Genomic DNA, 22,771 nt, shown 5'->3' on the forward strand with positions numbered 1-22,771 from the left:
ACAATAAAAATTAGATTCGTCATGCCGCACGCATGACAAGTGGGCCCCCCCTGAGATTCCGACGTATTGGGACGAAAAATCGCAAGAGGTATCCATTCGAAAGCAACGTAAAAACCAGAACCCCTACTAAGCCTGGAAACTAAAGAATCCAACTCGCAATGATCTAAGCACTGCTGAATGTGACGACAGCTTTGCCACCGTTGGGGATCGCGGTCTGCGAGAAAATTAGTAAATATAGGGTATTTCCGTACTAGGAGTAAACTTACAGTGCATCCGGTGTCGCTAACAGCGAATACACCATTCTTGAAGTAGCAGGGTATGCTGACGTCTCCCGTGATCTCGATGTTCATGTTCGGCTTGGCAGTGCTCGTAGGCAGGTTAGGGAACAAAGAAATGTAGGTGTTGCCATCTGCAGCCTTGCCAACGCCTAGAATAGCGGGGGCCCAGTTACCACACTCGTCATGGTCTGTAGCGCAATCCCAAACGCATCCATCCTCGACTGAGACACCAGGTTGGTTGATGTAGTATTGTAAAGTGGTGGCCTTGTTATCCCAGTGGTAGTAGTTGGCGGATGCGACGTTAGCCAAAGCGCGGGAAGTGCCAGGCTGAGAGTCAACGGGGATGACCATGCTTTCAGTACCAGGATAATCAGTACGGCAGATGGCAACATTCGAGGTTAGGTCATTCTTGATAGTAATGCCTTCGATACCCTGTTCGCACAACTTCGTGGATTCGGTGCGAGTAAGTTCGAGGTAACCATCATCGTTGCAGTAAAGACCGCCGACGGACTGCTTGGTGGCACCCTGAGCCGAGGGCCACTGAGACTTAACGTAGCCCTCGGGGCACGCATACGAGTAGAAGCCAGCGCCTCCCTTGAATGATTTAGTGCCAGTCTCAATGAAGCTAATGGCAAGGTCACCAATTTTGTAGTTGGGGGTGTACTGGAGACCACTCCAGCCGCCCAAACCAAGCCAGTCAAGAGCAACTGCTCCGTAGTCCGAAGGGAACTGGCTGCACTTAATCTTGCCGCTGGGGAAATCAGCGTCAACACCTGTGGCACCGGAGCTGTAACTGGCGCTTGAAGATGCCGCGGCAGCGGAGGAAGAGCTGGGGGTAGGGGTAGGGGTAGATGAAGAGGACGACGACGATGTCACCTTCTGTAGGAAGACAGCATCTTCTTTGGAGGAGGTGCTGGTGACAGCCGGAGGAGGAGGGGGGGTGAAGGTTGGGGTGGTCTCTCCAACAACGACATAAAGGCCTTTGTCCAAGCCAGCCTTAGCCTCTTCGGTACCCACTGCCTGATCACCCAGCATATATTGGGTGACAGTAGCAGCAACATAGGTGGTCTCGACATCGCGTTTCTCGGCCGGAGAATTCTTCTTGTGGTGGTGATGGCCGTGGTGATGAGGTTGTGCAGCAGCGCCGGCGGCAAAGGATGCCGCCATGGCGAGGTTCATAATAGTAGCCTTCATTTTGATTAAAGATAAAACCTCAAGTGATAGTAAGTTTCTTTCTTGACTGTAATATCAGATTTGGTAATTGTGACCTAAAGTCGCAGTTCTGTGGCAATACATTGTTAGCCTCACTGGTTCATGAGATGCTAGTCGCATCAATTTGAAGTCACGATCCGACACAACAAGGTCGATGAAAGACAAGGAAAGAGAAGGAGTAGGTTAAGGAAGTTTGCCGTGGAATAATGTTCTATACAAAAACAAAGGGAAAGGAAAGGGGATGGCGATATGATAGTGGGTTACGAAGGTACAATTGCGGCGCAAATCTAGGTATACAGAAGACTTACTGATGGAGAAGCTGAGAAAGTGAAGTCGTAAACGAAAGCGCTTTCAGTTTCCTTGACTGTGCTGATAGGTATCCGAAAAGAAGGAATGTCTGGATATTGATTGTTTCGCTGAAGTGACGTGATATGCGTAACGAACGTATCTCGCGATTCCAAAGGAATGTAATAGAGAGGCAAATAATTGACTCTCAGTTGGAGGAAGACTGCGCGATTAGAAAGGAAACACGATGAAATCCGAAGTTGGACAGGAGAGAGGGAAAGGGTGGAATTAATTTGTTTGCTGGAAAGACAAGGTGACAAGAAGGTTAAGGGGAGAAAGGCAGGCCCTGACAGGGCTTTGTGTGCGCCAGCTACATGCTAACTAGTTGGTAGTATGTACCTACTACCTTAGGTAGGTACAGACCACAGTATGTGTGTAGTAGTTAGTAGGTAGTAATAGCGTGAGCAAGGAAGGGGTAACACCACGCACACTCACACACATGAGGGATTCTAAGGTGGGTATCTATCTCTGGGGGTACCCCGAGAATCCACCCAATCACAAAATACAAGTCAACCAAACAGGCAGGGGTATCCAGTACAACGGTACCAGAAGACGGCCAATGCCCGACCGATGAGATCCACTTGTAATCCACTACTGCAAGGTACGGAGGACTATTTTGACTTCGCTGAAATTAACCACAAGTTAGTGGTTAGAAGTGGCAGAAGTTGGCCGGCAGGGGTAGATAACTAGGCGTCAGGGACTCAGGGCAAATTTGCTCTTTCTTTTCCGTCATTACATGATACAAAACCTCCTGATGCTTACATGTAGTTACTAGTTACATACATCATGATAGCTATGTACATGATACTACATGTATGTACTACATATGTATGTATTACGGAAGAAGCCTTAAAAGGTTAAAAAGTTGCTTGCGCGGCCAATTGCGCTGCCAACTTTCTTCAAATTGTTTTCTTCTATTAACCAATACCGTTGACCTGACCAATACATACCTACATACATAGTAGTATGTAACAACTTCGGAAGTTGGAACTCACGACAATAAACAAATACGAATTGGCTCTGATTGAACTCCATACAGCATAGCCACAACGTACAGTGTATTGACAATGGTATGTATTTGTGTTTACTACTACTACTTGTCTACTACTAGTACCTAGTAACTTACGTACATACTACATACTAGTCAGATCGTAGGGAGGCAGCTAACCTAGGTATGTACGGCGTAGTATGCAAGCAAGGCCATAAGGGGCGAAAACCAGTTTTTATTGATAGCAACGATATTGCTATTGATGCTAACTACATTTCAAGCAACATTAGCAGCATACCTTGGATCAATAAGGAAGTAGTATATATTCCCTTGTTAACAACATTGATCTAGTCCATAACACTATGTCACCTAAATAAATCCACGGCGTCCTTCAGGATAGTTAACATTTGCACTCTTGTTCTTGTTTCCAAGCTCCCAAGCGTTTGCGCCGGGGTAAGATAGCACCAGTGACCACGGTATTTTAGACGATTCGGGCTAACTAATTATAAATATTCAGAGTAAGAAATAATACCAAAATACCAAAAAAAGGAACGGGCCAAGGAGAAGAAATCGATCCAGATCTCCTTTACACATGCCACTTGTGGGTATGCTGCGCGTCTACTCCCCCCTTGCTTTAATTACAGCAATTTCGGGTTTAGCAGCTCAGGAATATTATGCGCCTAAGTGGCTGGAATCTCTCTGGCTGATGTCTCCTCCCTTAATCTAGTCCCCCCTGATCTGGCGCGCTGAGACGATCGATTCGCTAAAACTGATCAGATCATCATTCCACTCAGAACCAAAGAAATACATAAATAAAAGCTATCGAATCTCATCGATTCCGTCATCCCTCATCTACGGGATCAATTAATAGATTCATAAATCGGCATTGGCATTGTGGATTTATGGACGTGCTTCGTATGCACAAAATACATAGTACTATGTAGATACCGCATCACCCACACAGCACAGCATCTTCTTTCTTAGGCATCGCCAATGTGTTGTGCGATCTGCAATTATGCGGTCTGCCACCTCGTTGTCGCATTCTTTAGACAACCACTATCAAAGACCAACACATGAGTCCTACCCAGAAGCGCTTATTGAATAGTATACAGTGCTATACACTCCTGCCTACTTAGCAGATATGCAACTTCATCCCTACTTACCTAGTCAGTAGGTACATAGGTATCGACTAACCTAGCCTGGGTAGTCATGATTGGTGTTTGTAGGACCACGAGGAGTAGAGACGTGGCATTGGGTTGCAATAAGTTGGGATACAGGACTACAACCAGGTAGTGTAATGTCACCGCACCAAAAAGGCCTCAGTATAATACCTGGATATTAAGAGGTAATTCGTGAATCGTACAGGCAAGTCGAATCTTACATCTATACTGTACTAATCAGCCTGGCTCGCACAACTTGGTTTCTAACTGTCCAAGCGAAGGGCACAGCATCTAAGATGACCCGATCAAGATTATGGGGTCCCGAGATCTTTACCGTGTACGATCAAAGTATGGTCATTGCTATATTAGATTAAATAGGAATATATTTCCATATAACTCTAAAGCAGCAGAGCCTACGCCAGTCACGTCATCTGTAGGTGCACAGAACTTGGGTAGACGTTGGTAAGTACATTTGTATAAGTGGTATAAAGTCACATCATGGTAGCCTTCACCCGTTCACATACCCATGCGGCTTTCCGTCAGTTGACTACATTGTCTATGCGAGTAGCCGCAAGCCGAATTCAACTGGATACCTACCTTACTCTTTTCGCTTCCTTCCTTGAAGTCATCGCCAGCCTAACTAAGCCTATGCTATATCCCACCGAAGAGCACTCATACCCACCTACCTACATGTGAGGAAACGTAGGACTGTTGGCTTGATACCGATACCAACTCCACCATCTCGTCTCGGCCCCTCCCCTCCCCTTCTACAAAGGCGAAGAAGCAGTTGAAACGTCGTACACGATACCTCGCCTCATCGTTGCACACATAATTCCCCCTCCCCCTCTCCCAACCCCACCAGAAACACAAATCCCAAAAGTGACTTCTCGAACGTTTCGTGCGCCGGTGTCACAGACCCGCGAGGGTCTTGCTTTAATTCAACGGTTTTAATAGCTCAGCGTCACCTACGAGTTTCTCTCTTAACGTCTCCTCCCCTGTGCTGCACGCGAAGGTTGCCTTTCCAGGAAAGGGCAGGTTCCATGCTGTATATGTAGGAAGCCGTATGTATGTACGATGCTCCGTTGTTAGGTATCTTGCTGTGCGTACAACGGCCCATGCATTTACCAAGGTAACCTAGGCATTTACCGCGACCCGATGCCGCGGCCGGCTGGACCTGGACCGCGGTAACACGGTGCTATGTTTAGGTATGTATGCGGATGATATGGCAAGATTGAGTCTGCGACTTGGTCCTGTTCTAGAGGGATGCGCTGGCGGTTGGGCGGTTTGGGTTCTTGTTGTTCCGAGAACGTTACCAATGTCGGCAAAGCACTCTGGATATCTTGGGTTCTATTCAGTATGCGCTTCCTAGCTGATTGGTTCTCGTCGGGGAGATTCTCACTCCACTACAACTCCCGCTCGTAAGGTCTCGTCAACGCTCATCAAGCTCCCTATGCGGGTCGAACCACTTGAATGTTCGTGTCCGCCGGTGTAATCCTATCCCGTTTTTGCCTGTGTTGTTTCTCTCTAGCTAAGATAGTTGCTTGGGTGTGCTATTTGCTGATTCGGGTAGCGCTCTGAGCCGATGTGAGTCAACACGGACCGATATAGGCTGGCCATGCTTTCTAGGGTATCTCTGCCTAATCGCTAAAGGGTTTACAGCCTGGTTGGCCGTATAGCTAGGCTATCCTATTGACTAACGCTATACGCAATGAGTTACTAGTAAGAAGGTAACCTACCGCTTCATTTTTGTGGTGTTGTTGTGAAGTTTAGAGCAGTAGTGGTCGGATGCATGTCGTTGACGCAGAACACTTTGAAAGATGAGCCGAGCCCCTTTTCAAGGCAAACTGTCACTTGATCCCCCCCTCCCCCCCCCCCCCCTCTCTTCAACTGCCCCATATAAGTTAGGATATGGCGAAGAGTCATCATGGCCTTGTCATTTCATCTACACGTATGCACCATCGCATTCGGGGAGCATCGTCCATTCTACGCTGAGATGAGACTAGACCAGGAGTACGGAGTAGGTCGACTATCGTGCCTCATAAGAACATCGTAAACCTTGATGATAACTAGTTGCAATGCTGAATTTGGCCATGCAGCTGATAAACTCTTCAGAGTCTGTCTTGTAATGAGAGGTCTTGTACCGGGTGTTAGCAAGTGTACAGCGGTACCTCAATAGCTACCTAGTAGGTAGAAGTTAGGGTTATAATAGGAATGATAACTGTACTGGCGTCTACCTTATGTTCTAAGTCAGGGAGAAAGGGGCTGCACGCCCCAGTATATATATACGCATCGTGTGCTCCGCTGCTTAGCAACTATTCAGAGGCTAGGGCTAGTTCTCCCTGTGACTCCTGACAGAAATTATGAATCTAGAGCGATAGAGTGGAAGTATGGAATCCTGAAATCGCTCGAAAGGTTGAGAAATAGTTCGTAGCGTGACGATCATGTATACTTGGTAGGTCTCAATACGAGGAGCTCGACATATCTCGTTGAGGTTATTGCCACGAGCCAGTCGTGGTCTGAATTCTTCGCCGGCTATCAAAAATGATACATACCTAGCAAAGTAATGGAATTCTGCTATGGATACATAAGGTGGATATAGAGCCGAGCTTTCCTCATCACGCTCTAGGCAGGTGTACCTCCATCCATCTGTTTAAGGGGGCGCATCTACCGCTCTGGGCTGGGAATAAGCTCAGAACAGTCACTGCGCCCTAAAGATTCACCTGACAAGCGGAAGATGATATAGACAACGTGAGATAGTTAGTTAGGTACATAGGTGTATGTATATGCATGAATAGAGAAACGGGTAATAGGCCATGGTCTCCTGACCTCATGCCATCCTGACACCGTATCCCTATATAGTATCCAAGCAGGTATAATCAACTACATATACCTAACCTAGGCAAATGTCACCTGATCCCTACATCTCTTTACAGCTATCCAGCCTTATCTCATGCTCACTGCCTAGTGTCTACCCCATTGAGTACTGACATGAAAAATAGAAGCACATTCATATCAACCTACCTAGTATTTATTACTAGTATTATTATAAAGGGAAACTTTATATCTTGAAGACCGACAGAAACCCGTCAGAACCCCCTGGGGAAGAAGTAGGACTTCCATAGCCAAAGGGTCGCTATCGTGACTAAGTACCTAATATCTCACTGCGTGGGAACAGTCACGTCACATATAACGTGACGAGATTTAATATCCAGGGAACAATTATCGGAAATATTCCATCCCATTTGATGATGAGTCAAGAAAACAGGGGCTGCGTGTGAGTTGGTTGGTTGCCCTATGTCCTAGACACCTACCTATCCACGAGGCCAACCCGATCTTGAAGCTGACATAGAACTATGTCGCGTAGGTATCGAGGAATGATAGTGTCCTTCTAGGCACTACGGGCCGGTTTTTAGTTAGTCCCCTCGGGCAAAGGAACATGAAGCTTCTGATGAGAGACTGCCGCTGCAGTGCCTTTTCTCCGAAGGAGCTTTTATGACTTGAAGCTAAGCCGGGGTTTACGTGAGCCTATCTATATGAATATACAGAGGGGCGTTTTATCTACAACACCACCTAAGCACTAGATACTAAAGTAGACAGCAAAGTTCTATGAGTAGGATTGTTCTAGAAAGCCCTCCCATTCGTGCTAATTGGTCATTCTCAGCGAGAACGCCTCAGCCCTGCAGTCTTCCAAGGGCGCGAAAGGTTCCAAAGAGTCAATACAAGTAACTATATATAGCTTGGGTGTGCCCAATTCTGATAACTGAAACATGGTAGGTTGAATGGATGACTTGCTGTCTTTTATATGACTCAGATTCCCAGTATAAGAGAGACAACACTTGGAAGTGTGGAAACGTGGGAAAACGTGCCGGTTCGGTATTTAATAATGAGCTCACCTCCGCATTGCTGCCTACGTAAGGTAAGCATGAAGAGGTATTATTCCCCGGCTCAATATAACTATATGTAGGCACAATACTGTGCATATGAGTGTATAGTAGTTGAAGGGCTACCGAAAATAACCGTAGGCGGGCATAATACATACAAGTAGTGAGAGCTAAGGTCACCTATGAGTGAGGCTCAGCGAGTTTGGCCCCCAGAGACTCAGTGGCGCAGTACCTGGCCTAGGTATTCGTACAATACCTGGGAACTAATAACGAGGTATGATACGTACCTTGGTAGGTAGGACCGTAGGTAGGTTAGGTTCAATGTTAGTATTAAGATATCCATCAGTTATAGTAGAACCACGAGCCTTTTAAGGGTCCGTGGATAGAAGTTCCCGATTTGGGCGTACCTAATGGAGAGTCTGACCGTATTTGGCGATGAAGAAAGGACTTGGCGTTTGTGGGGTTGCAGTTTTTTGTCGGCGAACTAAATAAACGGTGCTGCATATGCGGTACGGTAGGATTAGGCTTGCATGCGATGATGATGATGACGAGAATAGTGCTTGTTGGCTCAACACCAACAGCATATCTAACACCTACCTAGGTAAACCAAGAAGATATTGGATGTATTGGATGTTCGATCTGCTCACGATCTCCATGTATAATTTGGAGGATGATAGTGTGTAAGTGTACTACTGATAACTAATAGTAGGTGTGTGTAAAGTGTGGGTGTAAGTGAGTATGTGGGTGGGCCAAGGAGAAATGTGATAAATGACGACCAACACAGTACCATATGTACAGAGTTTCTTGGATCTGGGACTATTGAGCACATATATCAATATTATCAAGGTTGTACATCATTAGTGATCTCTAGAAAGATACATACATCTTTGGTTTTGATTGCAAATCATTTCGATGTGTAGTTGATGGTGTGAGGAATTAATATGTAAATTTGATGATGTTCAGAGTTGTGTACCCAGTCAACCCAGTACTACATAGGTACACAAGGCACTGTACTGACATACTACCTAGTAGTACATACCTTACATGCATATCAAATTATCAATTAATACCAGCTATCGCAACTTTAAAGACATTGGCCACATGGCATGTAACTTTGAGGTTGTTGCATGTGTACCTTCCAACATTTAAAGGTTACATATATTGTATCCAATGTATTAGCATAGTTACTACCTACTAGGTAGTAGGTAGACAGTCTATGAGGTGCATACCACTACTAGCCACATACCTTAAAGCCGCTTGCTTTCTTCCATACATGGACAGAGCTGATTGCTATTGGTCAAGATATCCCTGAGCCAGCCACGACGTAAGCCCCGCCCCAAATCATTGATTGAGTGACATTTCCAAGTTACATTTCGTCACCTCTTCAAAGCTTTATGTAACTAACTATTACTAGTACATTGATACTTCAAATATCTCAATACATTAGTATCGCCGGACTGTAAGCCAGTAAAGCCACACAGCTGACATGTATGTACACTTTAATGTTTATGTATTTCTAGTTAAATGTATGTTTGGCAAGCTATTCAAATAACACAGCACAATCATTATCATTCTACTGTACATATACTGTACATGAAGACAAAGAGACATTTGCCTGGCGAGGCAGATTGTGCCTTTCATGATTGGCCTGAAGCACTTTAGCAACACGGGACGTGTACCGCCACAGTCTCACATGGCTTGAATGTACGTCCTGTGGATGAATGAGGTAGAATAAGTACCGTATGTATCTATATATAATTATGATGTATTGTACATAAACCTTGGGTTCAATGCTTTCAGCACTGAGGCTCTGAGCTACTTGCTTCAAGCCTTCTCTAGATGTTCGATGCTATTTTACCTGGTTGAATAGCTCCAACTACCTAGCTAGGCATACATTTGGAACCAGTGCTTGCTCTACATAATCTCAAATAGTTGCAATATTTGATGAGTACATGTGCTTGCACGCATGCATAGTGGTAGAAGGGGCAACACATTGCATACAACATCAACTTGAAATGATACTAGGTAATGATGCTAATGGATGTATGTCCTTGCTTGATGCGTCACTGATAAAGAACATCAAGAACATTGAAGGTCTACGGTACAAATTACTACTACATATAGGTACTAGTGTGTACTAAATAAGTACATATTTGCAAGTACCCATGTACCTTAGCTAGCCCATGTTAGAGGGGAAAGACCGAACCAAAATAATTCCGACACGCATCAGCCCAATAAACTGGAACTTGCCGCCGCCTCCGCCTCTTTTTTTCCCCCTTCCCACTGCCACCTGGGCTGCACCACCACACTTTGACGTCCCCAAGCACCTCTTTTTTTTCCTGCTCATCCACAACCATCTTGTCCCTTGCGGCTCAGTCGTTAAACTAACACTCTACTTCACATATTCCCAGCTGTTTTTTCCCTTCAAGCGCATCGAAGGCAATTGTCCTTTATTAATCCTTTTCTTTCACCGACAAATAACCAACTTAATTTAATTCCTTGGTCGCCCTACTTTTTATGTATTTGTAATAGGAAAAAAAAATAAAAAAGTCCAACCAAGAGAAAAAAAGAAAAGAAAAAAAATAGGATCAAGCATTTGGGACGCGGCGAAGCGCGATCATCAATCAACAACACCTTCATCTATTGAAGGGGCAGCCACGTCCTCCAGCCACACATACAGCCTGGTTAGCCATTGAGCTCAACGATGCGTCGTTGATGCGCCTAGGCTGCATTCGCGTTTCCTCCAAGTCAATTTCGAAATCTTGGTTGCAAAATCTTCAATCGCGTTACCTACTGATCATTAACAAGGCTCATGGCTTCTGAGCAAGGTCCCGTCGCGACGGAAGCCCCACCCTTCTCGTCGTCAGCTTCCCAACCCTCCATTTCTGATCCTGACTCAGTTGAGACCTTGACTGCAGAAGCTGCTCGTGCGACACAATCGCTGAAACGCCAGAGGGAATCTTCACCGGTCTCGCCGTCTTCGGCCCTTTCCGCACTACACCGAGAACTATCACCATCCAAATCTGCCAGACTCATTGGCCTGTCATCGAGATACTCTCCTGCGCCTTTGACCGGAGCTGCAGCTGTCGAAGACGAACGGCAAAAGGAAGACGAGCAGTATAAGCTCCAAGTTGCTGGCGATAGTGAGAACCCTGCCTACAAAGCACAATCCGCCTTGCTGTCCGCAAGTGCCCTTGCTATGAGTCGAGCTGCGGACGAGCCCCAGGACGCGCCCTCCGATATCACGCAGGACATACCCCAAGATCTTTCCCAAGATGCTTCTCAGTCGGACGATGTACAACCTGCACCCCCCCCACCTGTCTCTATACCACTCCCAGATGCCCATGATACAGAACCCAAGCCAGACAATATCAGCCCTCATAGCGCAACGAGTTTGGGGAGCTTAGGTGGTGGACCTAGCGCGCCGGTGACAACTAGCCCTGGTCCTATGGAGCTTGATAGTCGCAATGACCGATCTGGGGCCGGAACACAGCCACCAGCTCCGATGGAGGAAAAAGGGGTCACTTCGCTATCGTACCCCGGGATGCTCCCAGCTTCCAACATGCCTGCCCCCCCAGCACGGGGGATGAGCTTACCTATGACCCCAAATCAACAAGGGACTCCGCGCTCGCCGAACTCAAAAAAACACAGATGCCCTTACTGTGAAACAGAATTTACGCGACATCATAATCTAAAGAGCCACCTTCTGACTCACAGCCAAGAGAAACCGTACGTCTGCCAAACATGTACCATGCGTTTCCGTCGCCTCCATGACCTGAAACGTCATACGAAGTTGCACACTGGAGAAAAGCCTCATGTATGTCCGAAGTGTGATCGGAAATTTGCTCGTGGCGACGCATTAGCACGTCATAGCAAAGGACCCGGCGGCTGCGTAGGCCGACGAAGCAGCTTAGGAAGCTTCCTTGGTGATGGAGAGGATATGGAAGGACAAAGTCACATAGATGGCGATGACTCGGCAATGACAGGTATTGTATATGAAGGTGCTCACGAGAGCGACTTGACAGAGGAAGAGCGGCGACGCCTCAGCCTGCCTAGCATCAAGGCTCAGCACGTTCAAGGTAACGGAACACCACTCGACATTACCGCTCTACCCTTTTTAACATCTCAACCTCTAGGGTCAAATACAGGCCGACTCTACCCACCCAACGTTGATCGAGGTTCTGGGAGCTCGAATGCCTCGCAGACCCCTAGTGCTGGCATCTCATCCCTTCCCCTAGGCGCAGGCAACCCAGCCATGTATGCGCAAAATGCTATGACCGAGAGTCCCAAGCCTCTCAGCCCGTCCGGCGTCCAGAGTCATGACTCTTCCAGTCTTAATAGACAACACTCCCCAAGTCTTACTGCTCAACTTCAGCAGCAGCAATTCAGCCGCCACCAGTCTGATCGTCATACCCCTCCAGGTTGGTATAGCCCTTGTTCTCAAGTAATCCATTTTCATACTGAACTCAATATTGAAGTGCCTGGATTTGTTGCAGCCGATGCCGCCCGATATGCCGCCTCTGCTGCACAGAACTCGGATCCTGTAACCCGGGTCGCACCGGGACAGCAGGCGGGTCCGGCTTCTGGCGTCGATCATTCTCAGGCCCCTGATGTCCCTAGCCAAAATGGCGGAAGCGGCGACAGTTCAAGCAATAACATTTTCGCAACTGACCAAGGAATATGGGTCTACATTCACAGCCTTGAAGAACAAGTCAAACAACTGGGCGAACGGGTGCAGACGATGGAGGCGATGGGGAGGTCTCAGGAAGAGAAAATAACGTATCTTACCAACGAAGTAACAGTTCTACGAGGCCAGGTCGAGACCAAGACGGAGTCGATGGACAAGACCAGCTAAGCAAAGCGATGTTCCTAATTATAGGAGACAATGACATTATGGGTCGGGAGACATGACTTGCGAAGGGCTTGCTTGCTTGCTTGCTTGCTACGTACGTATGCATGGTGCATATGATGGAATTGGGGGGGGAGGCGGATGCGCATCTGATTCTTTGCGGTCGTTACCTACTCCACCAAGGTGGAAAGTAGGATCACATTTACAGGAGAGGCGTTCGGGGAGTTCTTTTTCCAGTCGCCTTCCAAAAGTGGGGAGCATTTCTTGTGATCTGTTGATTTACGAGTTCACCGAGGTCCTTCGTTCTTGATTCTAGTGATATCCCTATGGGTTCTCCGGACTTCCGAGTTGGAGTGGAAATCGTCGTAGTTACATATCATTTCTACCATCTTTCCATACCATTCACTCTTAGGTCCGTGTATTATATATAGGCACAGATAGATTGCCACGAGGCAGGGCAAAAGAAAGAAGAAGAAAAAGATCGAAACGAGGGCATAACCATCATTTTAGTATTAATTAATGAATCCAAGAGATGTTTCAATTCTGTTACCTGATATTTGATATTGTTGTGTGTAGCATGATATCCATATGAATGTAGTATGTATGTACATACCTGTTATAGTAGTTTTCTTGGCTGCTTGGTAGTTGTTGGTACTAGGTACCTAGTAGCATCATGATTGAGCATTGAAGTTCCAACTGTTCCATTGATGAGTTACACAAGTCAAATGCACAAGCCACCTCTGATTTCAACATTCGCACTTCTTAAATGTACGTGGTCCGTGCGTTGCTTGGGGCACAGAGCCCTCACACAAAATTTTCCTAACATTGGGTTTTAGCGGGCTAGTGCAAGGTAAACTAAGCGAAACCCTTCTTTTCTGCAAGCAACCATTCCACCCACCAGACCAGACCAATACACCCCCCCCATCTCAATCTTGAATACTCGCAGTTCGACAACGACAACCCATATCGATCAGCGAACCTCTTGAGCATCAATCCAATCGCAATTATGGCCGACGACCCTGACTACGTACGTTTACTATTACCATCATCACGATCAATTGCGAACCCGCATTTTATGGGAATGTCATTAATTAACATAATATAACATTACAGAACGCCGAGGAAGCCGCTGAGCTCAAGAAGAAGAGACAGTTCCGCAAGTTTTCTTACCGAGGAATCGACCTTGAGGCGTAAGTTTACCCTCGATTCACTCAATTCATCTGACGGCGCAAAATTTCGTGGTCATCAACCATTCATTGTCTGGAGAATTGAATGATGCCTATATAATATACAAAATTTGAAAGTTGACTTGAAGCTAACGCGATACATCATCTACGAATAGTCTTCTCGACCTTAGCTCCGACCAACTTCGCGATGTTGTCCACGCCCGTGCCCGCCGTCGGATTAACCGTGGCTTGAAGCGCAAGCCTATGGGTCTGATCAAGAAGCTACGCAAGGCCAAGCAAGAGGCCAAGCCCAACGAGAAGCCCGATCTTGTCAAGACGCATTTGCGAGACATGATCGTTGTACCCGAGATGATTGGTAGCGTTATCGGTATCTACTCAGGAAAGGAGTTCAACCAGGTCGAAATCCGACCTGAGATGGTCGGCCACTACCTAGGCGAATTCTCTATCTCATAGTACGTTTTGAAGATCCTCTGTTGCGAGTCGGGAAAGCATTGAAAGTTTTTTTCTTTTTCGATATGGATGGCTAACAACTTCTACAGCAAGCCTGTCAAGCACGGTAGACCCGGTATCGGTGCTACTCACTCTTCTCGTTTCATCCCTCTCAAGTAGGTGTGTGGAAAAATATGGAGGGGTCTTGCACTTTGCATTCATGGATTGGGCGAATGGAATGGTTCTTTCTCGGTGGCAGATAGGCAATAGCCATCAACTGACATGCGCTACATGATAATGAAATCAGATCATTCATGCGCTGAAAGCACATCTTTCGGGTTCCCGCCGTAGACTGACTCTCCTGATGTTCCTAATCATGACTCGTGATGTAGGACTGGCCTGAAGTTCTAGGGTCTTGAAGTTTGATCAATACAACGCGATCCTCGAATCCGGAATCCAATTGTCTCAAGGCAGTATTTCACATGCACGTCTTCTATTCCTAGAACGTGTATCTCCACCATCACAACACGCACAACCTGCCCACACCCTGCTGGAGTATCGTTTATAGGTAATATCTATGCGTCCAAAATTACTCTGAATCTCTGATACCTAGGCATCGTAAGTAGAAGGCCTATTAAAACCCATCATCACTCGACGACACTACTCCCCAAAGTTAGGTAAGGAGGCAGGAAACCTTGGCACACACAGAGAAGAAACTAATCGTCGGGGTTCCTTCCTATCTGTGCCCTCCTCTTCCCTATCCCGTTGCTGGAACTCTGGTACAGGTTCCTTATGACTTTCTTGGGTTTGATATTACTACTACTACCACCACTACCACTACTACCACCACTACCACTACTACTACTACTACCTACTAAGAGGCTAGTGTGTAGATTTGGAAGTGTGTACCTAGGTATTCACGGATGTAGGTTTTCTTGTTTGTTCAAACCCCTGATCTCAGCGCCCTGGGTTTTTTTTGGGTGTAGGTAGGGAATACGCATAGGTACTACAGTAGGTATCGTAAAAGACGTATGAATGAAGCCAAAACGCCGAAACCCTTTGCACTAGGTAGGTTACCTGCCTCCCACCTATGTGCCTAAATATCTCTCGGTACATATATAGAGGGGCATCGATGTTAGTAGCAGAAGGAGATCAAGGGAGAAGAAGATAATAGAAAGAAGATAAAACGACTATGCCGTCAAATAGCGCTAGCCCATCTGCTGTGCTCGTTGGCATTTATGTGTCATAACTGCCTAGGTACCTAAGATATGTACGTAGGTAGGTAGGTAAACTTGATGGTACACTGATCCCCCTACTCTTCTCTTCCAAGTGTGCGTATTTTTTTTTTTTTACTCTCGATGTTTTTCTTTTCTTGTGCGCGCGCGTTCCCCCTCCCTGTCTTTATCTGTAGACCTTCTCTTCTCTATCTCATGAATCCTGCTCCTTCAGCCGCTCCTCCAGTTCCTGCTGTCGCGCCAACTCTTCCTGTCTCTGCCGCTCCTCGAGCTCCTGCTGCTTCTCCTGCATCCGCTTGAACTTGCGCTCCTCTTCCTTGGCGGCTTGGATGCGGTAGTGCTCTGTCACGTGGGAGAGGTCGGGCGTCTGGCCTGCGACGATGTTGTAGGGGGAGCCGCCGTACATTAATCTGAGGGTCTTTGTTAGCTTTTGTGTACCCTGCTCTGCTGTGCTCATTCCGTATTTTTTTCCCTTTGATGCTTGCTACATCTTGAATATATGGTGAGAACGAGATGAAATAACGTACTCGGGCATCTTCAGCTCAACGTGATTGTTCTTCCCGGAATAGTAGAACAGATGCCTGTCGTGGGCGGCCTGCTCGATGGCGGCGGTGCGCAGCGCGTTGCGCACCTCCCAGTCGTTGAAGTAGTCGAAGCTCCGCAGCCACTTGGAGCCGCTCGACTCCTCGCCGTTGGGGCCGGGCCGTGAGACCGAGTACCCGAGATATGCCGACGGGATGGCGGCTATGAAGACGTAGAATGCGGTCTGTTTTAATTTTTCAATTCACCAGATGTTAGCGTTGCGTTTCGCATGGGTGTGCTATGATATAGCTGGTGCGCATAGTGATTTGGTGGGAGAGGGAAGGATGGAGGGAGGGAGAGAGGTGAGGACATACGCCTAGGCCCTCGCTGACGTTGTGCGCTTCGTGGTGGTGATGGTCGTGGTGGCCGTGGTCATGGCTATGATCATGACCATGATCGTGCTTTTCGGCGTGGCTGTCGCTGTGGTCGTCGTGCTTTGAGCTGTATAGTCGCAATGTTCGTAAGGTTGTGGGTTGTGTTCTCCTGGCCATGCAAGCCGCCCTCGTCCGGAGGGCATGCATGTTGGGTAGGTGGGTATGTAAGTGTTGTTGTTGTTGTTGATGATAGGTGGAGAGATGGAGGTGGGATGGAAGGATGGCGTCAAATTACTTCCTTCCTCTCTACTAATCTGTTAATCTGAGCTCAGTTAGAACGTTGTTTCCATGTTGGATATCTTGAACATGGTCGGAATCGGAATTGACGCTTGTAGTGGGGCAGGATTGACCAATCATGTGCTTTTAGTTCTGTAAGCTTTAAACTTATCGATGCACGGTGATTGATGGATTTATCTGTGGCTGTGGCTGTGGCTGTAGCTAGTAATAAGTTACATAGTGCACTCAGATATAACTACTGTGTAACAGTAGCTACCTAGCAGCCAGTTGGTTTGCAGCTGAGTCACTTTTCCACTTAGTTAAACTAGTACTGCCTAACAGTCCAACAACTTGAAATATCGTGTTAGTTGGTCCATGCGCCAGAGCACTTACCACTGATCTCCTAGGTGTCAGAAATTTACACTGTTCTAAATGTTCCGTCTTTGTTCCCGACGTCACATCAAATCCCGTTCCACCTATCTTTCAACCTTTCTTCTTCTTTCTTAAGCCAAACATCCACAACATCCACCTTAATAGGTGTTTTGACATTCTCTCATCTACAACACTACCACTTGGGGGATCCAATCTCCTTCTTTCTTCCCTATACTTTTCCTCTGGCGCAAGTTCATAAATTCTGACGAAGTAGAACAACCTTTTAGGCGCGACGTTCCTTTACTTCGCGTGTGAATGGTTTGCCAGCCTTACTACATAACCGTTAATCTTTTCTTTTGACGAGATTTTCGGAGCCTTCCACAAACCCTTCCCTTCCACTTCCACGCCCGCTACTTAGTACCATTCTCCTCTTCAGCCTCGCCTTCTACGCTATTCTATAAAAACCTCGGCGCTGTTATCGCCGTCGAAAGTGTTTCGGCACAACAATTTCATAAACATTTCCTCGATTAACCACCCCACCCCCCCAAAATACTCTATCGTCGCAATAATGGCGCCCTCTGGAAATCGAAAAGATTCTGCTCCCTCCGGTCCACGCGGCAACCGAAGTTCGACAACCCGAGGTGGCATTTCCAAGCGTCGTGGCAACCATGGTGGACGAGTCGACCGAGATGGTGATCTTGATATGGACGCATCTATTGCGGCAAATCGATCTTCTCGCAAAGGAAAGCGCCCGAGCAACGGCAACTCGGACAGCATTCCCTCAGCACCCCGATCTAGCCGACCGACAAGGGCAACAGCGAGGACGCAACAACTTCTACAGCGAGTCATCACTGAAAGCGGCGGTAACCTCTCATCTCGCACCACAAACGGCGTGTCCGGCGGATCTAAATCGTTAGGGTTCAAAGGAACTCGCTCGGCTAATGCGCCATACACGACACTCCAGATTGAGGGTTTCGAAGCAAGTAGGGCTACAAAGAACGAAGGAGGTGGACTCAGGGAGCTTATCATCTTCCTGGAACGAAAAGCCCAGCACATTGCTAAAACTACACGACCCATCCGAATAATGAAGGTATGTGATAGCACTCCGTCCGAGAATCTGGGGGGTTACGGAGCGACGTAAATTCTCCATATTCGTTATCATGCCGTATAGCTCGCAAAAAAACGAGGAGAGACAATCTTAACCAAGCCGCGTACCTATCCCGGGTTCCTAGAGCATTATCAAGGTGTTATCGCCTTGCTAACGTCTAGCAGCCGCAGAAAGAGGGTGACTTCGTTTATATTACAACGAACAAGGAGGATGGTGAAGAGATATTAAAACTGAACGGTTTCTTGTTTGCTGGCGCAAACCTTACTATCACGGACATATCAGACAAAAAGCCGCCTGTCGCCCAAACCGCCATGTCCTCAACTGCGCTCGAAATCAAGGAGCAACTCCGCACTGTCCTCAGCCAACGATACGACATAAATGCGAAGCTGCTAAGTCTGTCTGCCCTTGGTGAGGATCCCATACTCAACCAAATGGGCTTTTTCAGTGGCGAGAGCAAACCAGAAAAGCTGTTTCGTGCATTAATGGCTGTCTGTGACGGCCTATTCAAGACGGAAGAGGAGAAACGCAACGCCGTGTCCAGTATCAGTCTTGCGGGCAACAACATCGACGATGTCTTACAAATAATGTCCTTGACCGACACCTTTCCAGATCTAGCCAACTTAGATCTGAGTCGAAATCAGTTCAAGAATACCAAAGGCCTTCAGAAGTGGCGATATCGTCTAAGGAAGCTTGAAACTCTCCTACTAAACGACAACCCAATCGAAACGATGGACCCCAGCTATCAAGCAGACCTCATAGCTTGGTTTCCGAAGCTACAGAACCTCAGTGGCATCCAGGTTCGCACGCCGGAGCAGATTGCGGCAGAGGAGGCTGCTTTAAGACCAAACCCCATTCCACAACATGGGATTGACTTTCGAGATATTGGTGGCATTGGTGAAGGGTTCCTCAGAGAGTTCGTGCCAATGTATGATGCGGATCGACCTAACTTGGCCGCCAAGTATTATGACAATGAAAGCACGTTTTCCGTCGCTATTAACAACGCCAACACATCGCGTAACTCTGTTGGCCAATCCTGGGCTCCCTACCTTAAATTCTCGCGGAACCATGTCAAGATCACGACTACCCATGCCCGAGTCCAGCGACTGTTCACCGGGCTACATCACATTCAGAGTATGTGGCAACAACTACCCCCTACGCGACATCCAGATCTAGCGACAGAATTCCACAAATACATCATCGATTGTCATCCTGTCCATGGTTTGGCAGACCCAACAGGCCAATCTCCAGTGGGTGTAGATGGAATGGTGATCACAATGCATGGGCAATTCGAGGACCAAGATCCCGGTACGATGAAGACGGCCACTCGAAGTTTTACTCGAACCTTTATCCTAGGCCCCGCTGCCCCAGGTGGAAATGTTATTCGAGTCATCAGCGACGTGCTCGCTCTCAGGGCACACGATCCCTTGCCTGCTTTGCCTGGCTTGTCCGCTCCGCCTGTACCACCACCAAATGAAGACATGCAGAAGCAACAAATGGTTATAGAGCTCTGTAACCGAACGGGCATGACTCCAGAATATTCGCACCTTTGCCTGGATGGAGTTGGATGGAACTTTGATCAGGCCCTAATTACGTTCAACGAAAAAAGAGTGAGTTATCCCTTGGAATGCTTAACATATTTCGTTACAACCCTTGTCCAATTGCTAACACACCATACCAAAGGGACAACTACCAGCTGAAGCGTTTGCCATGATACCGCAACAAAACTGCTGAGGATGTTCGAGTTGGATGATGTTGGAAGTTTTACCGGCCCCAACACTGCATTTATAAAGGAGTCTACGGTTTATGAGTCGACATGGCGTATGATGATTTGGAATCTTGCTGGGTGGCTTGTGTTTGCTTTGTATTTATATACATTGAAGGGCGAAGGGAGTGAGGATTTAGGATGTCGAGAAAGGGCTAGTAAGGGATATTTCTAGGGTCTGGTAACGACTTTTGGTCGGATTGAGACTTGATCCCCGAGCAAGACTCCCAGGTAGACACCTACCTGTGAAGCACTTGACTCTCATCGATTAAGATCCATTAATCGAAATGCACCACTAAAATTTACATTGGTAGACAGGGCTTTTTTGAGGAATAAGAAAAACCCTTATGGACCAGCATTATTTATATATGCTAGTAAGGCATTTGTCTTCGTAGTGACGAGACTTGGACTTAATCGTGAACAGCTGTAAATGTAAATGACGTGGTTTTGACACGAATACCAAATACCTAGCAGGTAGGCACCTAGATACTAGGTAACCTGACTCACGTACATGTATGTAGAACATGCTGGCTATCTGGACGGCCTTCAACGTGAGTTGTTTTGTAGGTAGGTACTGTAGGTAACCATCCATATCTGAGAAGATGCCTGAACCAATTACTTAGATATAGGTAGCATTAGATGCCGCGCGCTTTTAGGCTCGCGGGGGCGGGGGGTGGAAGCGAATATATTGAAATGAGAGAATGAGTCTCGGGCGACGATTGGCTCGTGACGAGGGCGTGCCGTGATATTTAACAGGCAGGCGCTTATTGCTGAAGAAAGGTGTGGCCTGCCGTATGCGGCCATGTTTATCGTCACGGCAGATACGGATGGATGCAGATATGTAGATGTAGATAGTTAGATGTAGATGGACTAGTGCATGTATGTATGTACCATGTATGTATGTAACTATGTATGAAATAAAAAGGAAAGATACGGGATGACGACACTGGATGTGCCTCGTGCTTATTTTTTCTGGTCTTTTTTAAGATGTGTCTCTTTTTGTGAATGGCTTATTTATATATCTTACTGGTTACCTACATCTAGGTGTGAATGGCGCATCTTAGATAGGCACATGCAAGCCTCTCTCATGTATGATGTGCTTTAGATAAAGTACAGTACATACATAATATAGTAGTCAGAAGACTTTATTCAGGCCGCTTATTTGCCTACTTAGGTACAGTAGATATGCTTATCAAACACCATCTGATCTAACAGGTGTTGAATAGATAAATGAGGCCATCGTCGTCATTGTTATGTAGTTAGACAAAGATTAGAGGTCGGCCTACTTTTCAACCGGGTCTATTTATATAGCTGGAAACTAGTTAAGTAGAAACTGCATACATTATACATATTACATAGCAGTAATCAAAGCCGCCCTTTCGCTTAGTTGGTTTGTTTGGAAGCCGTTGGCAAACATGTTTTATAACAACATTATACACGTATTGTGCCTTTTAGGATAGATATGTATCCGTACCTAAGTAAGTAGATGAAGTACATAATTACGTGTATGTAATACTAGTGTATTCTTAAAGCGAATGAAGCAATCAAAAATGAATGACAGCCTGCTGGGTTTACGGGCACAAGTTCGGCCCCGATTTGTTTCGACGGATTTCCACTCCCATGGGTCTTCCAAGGGCTTGCGAAACTTCCACGAGCCTTCCGACCTTGGACAAAAGATCGCAATGAGGAAAGGGAAATCCTACACTGTTCTCCCATTGTTATGAAGGTATGGAGTAATATGAAGAAGATTAAAGCACAAATGTCAATGCCAATGCCAATGCCAATGCCAATGCTGAATGAACCATGCTGCCATGTCGGTATGTGAGGGTTAATGTGGATGCTGATGGTGATGCTGATACCATTCAAGCGGTACAATGTTCGGTACATATTCGTGGTGTACTAGTACTAGGTAGTCTACTAAGTCTAGTAGTACATATGTACCTACTAGTTAGTTACCTAGCAGTGCTGCAGCGTAGGATAATAATACATAAATTGTGGAAATGCCCAAGTTAGCGGTACCGGGACCTACGTAGTGTACCTGACGGTCCTGACCTGAGCGTCGTAGTGTGAGACTTAGCTAGTACCTAAAGTAGTAAGAGTGTAGGTGAGAGGTGGGGTTTGGCGTTTCATGTTGTGTATGCCTTCTTTTAGTGGTTTAGTGTCCGTCGTGCTCAAGCTAAAATAGGTAAAGTACCTTATCGCTTCACGCTTCATTCGCTTCGTACTCGCAGAAGACATAGAAATAACATTGATTTGATATTTGAACTACGCACGCAGTGATTTTCGATTGGCCTATTCTTTTTTCTTTGGCTTGTCCTCCCCAATCACAATTATGGTATCACCCCCAACTTCGTTATGTGTATTACTTACATGCTGCTACCTACCGAGCATTACTATGGTACATGCAACATACTACATATTACATACTACACTAGTGACTACGTATGGACGATAGGACTTCGTATGGACTCTGGAGTAGTTATTATGTGTGTAACCTCTATTCAACGATACTATTAAAATGTACATACTATTATGTACATAGTAGGTGTGTAGATAATATATTTGATCTTCTCTTGTCTTACTATAAAAATACCGTTGGCCTATAAATGGGCACCTCCTAATAATACGGATCGAATCGACTCCGAAAGTGTACTACAGCAGAAGAGAAAAGGATGATCAAAAGTTGAAAAGATAATCAAAGAGAATCATGTCGCGAAATCCTTCGCTGGACCCGCAACCACGCGAGGAGAAAAAAAGAAAAAAAGGAAAGAAAGTCTCTCCACCTGATATGTT

At 46.5% G+C, this 22,771-nt stretch overlaps 6 protein-coding genes across 6 annotated transcripts; 3 read left to right on the top strand and 3 right to left on the bottom strand.

Annotated features, from left to right (window-relative positions):
• Window positions 1–163: 163 nt before the first annotated feature.
• On the bottom strand, window positions 164–1,472 carry GGS25DRAFT_516418 (SUN-domain-containing protein; the record flags this gene model as incomplete). The annotated part of the gene is made up of 2 exons (XM_049263194.1): window positions 164–214; window positions 267–1,472. 2 exons carry the CDS (start codon window positions 1,470–1,472, stop codon window positions 164–166), a joined length of 1,257 nt encoding a protein of 418 aa, XP_049120888.1.
• Window positions 1,473–7,431: 5,959 nt separating this feature from the next.
• Window positions 7,432–8,537, bottom strand: GGS25DRAFT_467698 (uncharacterized protein). Its single transcript, XM_049259020.1, has one exon. The coding sequence runs from the start codon at window positions 8,018–8,020 to the stop codon at window positions 7,697–7,699; it is 324 nt and encodes a 107-aa protein (XP_049120889.1). The 5' UTR covers window positions 8,021–8,537; the 3' UTR covers window positions 7,432–7,696.
• A 1,492-nt stretch (window positions 8,538–10,029) lies between these two features.
• Window positions 10,030–13,262, top strand: GGS25DRAFT_467701 (uncharacterized protein). Its single transcript, XM_049259021.1, has 3 exons — window positions 10,030–11,943; window positions 12,001–12,285; window positions 12,343–13,262. Exons 1-3 carry the CDS (start codon window positions 10,677–10,679, stop codon window positions 12,717–12,719), a joined length of 1,929 nt encoding a protein of 642 aa, XP_049120890.1. The 5' UTR covers window positions 10,030–10,676; the 3' UTR covers window positions 12,720–13,262.
• A 268-nt stretch (window positions 13,263–13,530) lies between these two features.
• On the top strand, window positions 13,531–14,799 carry GGS25DRAFT_467702 (40S ribosomal protein S15). Its single transcript, XM_049259022.1, has 4 exons — window positions 13,531–13,740; window positions 13,827–13,903; window positions 14,056–14,352; window positions 14,440–14,799. The coding sequence occupies exons 1-4, from the start codon at window positions 13,720–13,722 to the stop codon at window positions 14,507–14,509; spliced, it is 465 nt and encodes a 154-aa protein (XP_049120891.1). The 5' UTR covers window positions 13,531–13,719; the 3' UTR covers window positions 14,510–14,799.
• A 628-nt stretch (window positions 14,800–15,427) lies between these two features.
• On the bottom strand, window positions 15,428–16,842 carry GGS25DRAFT_467704 (uncharacterized protein). Its single transcript, XM_049259023.1, has 3 exons — window positions 16,461–16,842; window positions 16,092–16,330; window positions 15,428–15,974 (listed from the first exon to the last, which is right to left on the bottom strand). The coding sequence occupies exons 1-3, from the start codon at window positions 16,665–16,667 to the stop codon at window positions 15,758–15,760; spliced, it is 663 nt and encodes a 220-aa protein (XP_049120892.1). The 5' UTR covers window positions 16,668–16,842; the 3' UTR covers window positions 15,428–15,757.
• Window positions 16,843–17,676: 834 nt separating this feature from the next.
• GGS25DRAFT_512233 (NTF2-like protein) lies at window positions 17,677–19,947 on the top strand (the record flags this gene model as incomplete). The annotated part of the gene is made up of 3 exons (XM_049262770.1): window positions 17,677–18,198; window positions 18,381–19,823; window positions 19,897–19,947. 3 exons carry the CDS (start codon window positions 17,677–17,679, stop codon window positions 19,945–19,947), a joined length of 2,016 nt encoding a protein of 671 aa, XP_049120893.1.
• Between the last annotated feature and the right edge of the window lie 2,824 nt (window positions 19,948–22,771).

The sequence above is a fragment of the Hypoxylon fragiforme genome (assembly GCF_022984875.1).
Source record: "Hypoxylon fragiforme strain CBS 206.31 chromosome Unknown GGS25scaffold_1, whole genome shotgun sequence".
In the NCBI taxonomy this organism is placed as follows: domain Eukaryota; kingdom Fungi; phylum Ascomycota; class Sordariomycetes; order Xylariales; family Hypoxylaceae; genus Hypoxylon; species Hypoxylon fragiforme.